At 52.5% G+C, this 2750-nt stretch overlaps 1 protein-coding gene across 1 annotated transcript in view; it reads left to right on the forward strand.

Moving 5' to 3' along the window:
• Positions 1-2750, forward strand: part of MAP3K1 (mitogen-activated protein kinase kinase kinase 1, E3 ubiquitin protein ligase) — a 26334-nt gene that overhangs the window by 6326 nt on the left and 17258 nt on the right. Inside the window, exons 9-10 of the mRNA XM_006761819.2 lie at positions 5-85; positions 2547-2742. Coding sequence (XP_006761882.1) covers positions 5-85; positions 2547-2742 — 277 coding nt within the window. The remainder of the gene's footprint in view (positions 1-4; positions 86-2546; positions 2743-2750) is intronic.

Genomic DNA, 2750 nt, shown 5'->3' on the forward strand with positions numbered 1-2750 from the left:
CCAGGAAAGCAGCTCCGGCCTCACGCACTACGGGGCCCAGCACATCCCTGCTGCCTACAGAGACCTGGCTGAGCCCTGGATCCAGGTGAGCCCAGCGTGTCTCCCGGGTGTAGACAGTAAGGACGGGCTTGCTCTCTGCCTGGAGACATTGGCCCCTTTGGCGATGGGGCTGTGCCGCTTCATGGAGCGTCCGCATCAGCGTCTCCTGCAACTCCTGTCTGGGCAGAGACGGACGGTTGTCCAGGCTCCAGGCCTCAGGGCGCTCCTGCCTGTGTCCAGTCCATCCCACTGGGTTCGTCATAGTTCTCACCTGTTGCCACTGAAACTCAGCTCCTCCTCCCTGTGCCACCCGCCCACTTAGCAGGTGCTTCGCTGCCGGGTATGTGAGAGCTGACAGGCTGGTGTGTGAGAGCCGACAGGCGGGTGTGTGAGAGCCGACAGGCGGCGTGTCTCCTCTTGGCCATTTTTATAGGAAGGGTTTCCTTCCTCCACCTTCTCTGCCGACTGAGGCTTTTTGTTCTCGGTCAGTTGGAATTTCAGTTGCTTGTTTAGTCCGTTAGTTTTAAATAGAATTCAAAGCGGACAGTGTCTTCAGGAGACAGAGGAGTGGAGTATTTCTGATAACCTGTTCGGTTCTGTTTCCTGCTCTTCATTTGTAAACAGGCACAATAACCCGTCAAGCTTGTGTGCCATTAGGACTTCTTTCCTTTCACTGCATGTCCCGCAGCTTTTGAATTCTCTGTTCTCAGCAACCTATTATGAATCTAGTAACATCTGCAAACTTAGTGAGTGTATCTTATTTCTTTTGCCTGGTTCACTCATGGCATTTGTATAGGCCCTCGCCTGCCCCTTTCCAAGTCCCCAGGAGAGCTCTGGCGTCGACACGGAGATATTGGCGATTCCAGGCCGTGGTCGGTTGGTTTTGCGGAAGCTCTAGGTTGGACGAGGCTGCATGTTCCCAGTTTCTGAGGAAGAAGATCCCGGGAGACAGAACTAGGGCTTAGCCATATGCTAACAAGCGGGCGCAGAATCAGTCCCTATTTCTTGTTGATTCATTTGCTTTTATGTCACTTTGTTAAATACACAGGTAAATACATCATTTGTTTTCCCCAGAACTGTCTCTTCATCTCTGATATTTAGAAATCTTCCATGTAAGTTATCGCAGGTGTTAAGTTTACTTGTAGCTGATTGGCCCGTCATCTCGAGACCCGGCCCCCTTCCTGCCGAGTTCTCGGTGGCTTCACAGGTGATGACACGCACCTTCACGCAGACGCCGAGTCTCCCTCGCTGGTTTGAACACGAATTTTCCTTTCGTCTTGGATTTTCACTCCTTAGTTACAGTCCCGCCTGTTCTGTCTAGTTGGTCTAACTCTTGTACAAGACGAATTCAAGTAAAAGCCTTGGTCTCACCACGGTCACCCATGGGACCAGGCTCCTCCCACCCCCACGGGGCCTTTCTTGAGGCGGCTTTTCTTGATCTTGCTTGTTTTTCTCCATAAACTCCCATGACGCAAACACGGAGCTGGGTCTTCCCTGCCGTGTTGCTGTTAAGCAGAGGAGCACAGAAATAAGTGTGACACGCGTGTGCCCATCCCCTCACTGGAGTCACTCCTGAGTTCACCTCAGCTAATAATTACAGTTCAACCTGAGGCTAAAATTCCTTCTTATGATTTTTTAGTTTATTTCAGAGAGAGGAAGAGAGAGAGAGAGAGAGAGAGAGAGACATCAATCGATTGTCTCCTGCTTGAGCCATTTAGAGCACAGGGCGATGCTCTGGTTAGCTGAGCCGCCCGGCAGGGTCCTCCTTACGGTTTTTAAGTGGCTGGACGTACTCGAAATTGTGTGGTGCAGTGAAGGTTTAAGAAATAGCCAGTCTCCCGGCTGGCGTGGCTCAGTGGTTGAATGTTAACCTATGAACCGGGAGGCCAGGGTTCAATTCCCAGTCAGGGCACGTGCCCAGGTTGCAGGCTCGATCCCCAGTGTGGGACATGCAGGAGGCAGCCAATCCGTGATTCTCTGTCATCATTGATGTTTCTCTCTCTCCCTCTCCCTTCCTCTATGAAATCAATAAAGAGATTTTTTTAAAGAAAAGAAATGCCCAATTTATCAATTAAAAATAACATCTCTGCCTCAAACAGATTGTCAAACTGCGGCGGGAATGGCGGGGGGAGAACACATATGCAATACCCTTTGTAATACTTTTAGCAATAAAAAAAATAAAAAAAAATAATAACATCTAAAAAATTACAGTGGCGGGGCTCAGTGGTTGAGTATGGAACTGTGAACCAGGAGGTCAGGGTTCGATTTCCGGACAGGGCACAAGCCCGGGTTGTGGGCTTGATCCCCAGAAGGGGTGTGCAGGAGGCAGCCGATCCATGGTTCTCTCTTATCAGTGATGTTTCTCTCCCTCTCTCCCTCCCTCTCTCTGACGTTTCAAACACACATACGTAGACACACATGTATGGAAGGAAGGCCCGTTGTCCTGGGGCTGAGAGGAGACTCGGCCGCTCCTTCCTTCCTTCCACTGAGGGGCTGTTTGGTTGCAGGTGTTTGGGACGGAGCTCGTTGGCTGCTTGTTTTCTAGAAACTGGAACGTCCGCGAGATGGCTCTGCGGCGACTCTCCCACGACGTCAGCGGGGCGCTGCTGCTGGCCCACGGGGAGAGCACCGGGCACTGGGGGGGCGGGGGCCGGAGCAGCCCGGGGGCCGGGGCCAGCAGCGCGCCCTCCCCGCCCGCGGGCGCCGTGGGG

Source organism: Myotis davidii, unplaced genomic scaffold (assembly GCF_000327345.1).
Source record: "Myotis davidii unplaced genomic scaffold, ASM32734v1 scaffold496, whole genome shotgun sequence".
NCBI lineage: Eukaryota > Metazoa > Chordata > Mammalia > Chiroptera > Vespertilionidae > Myotis > Myotis davidii.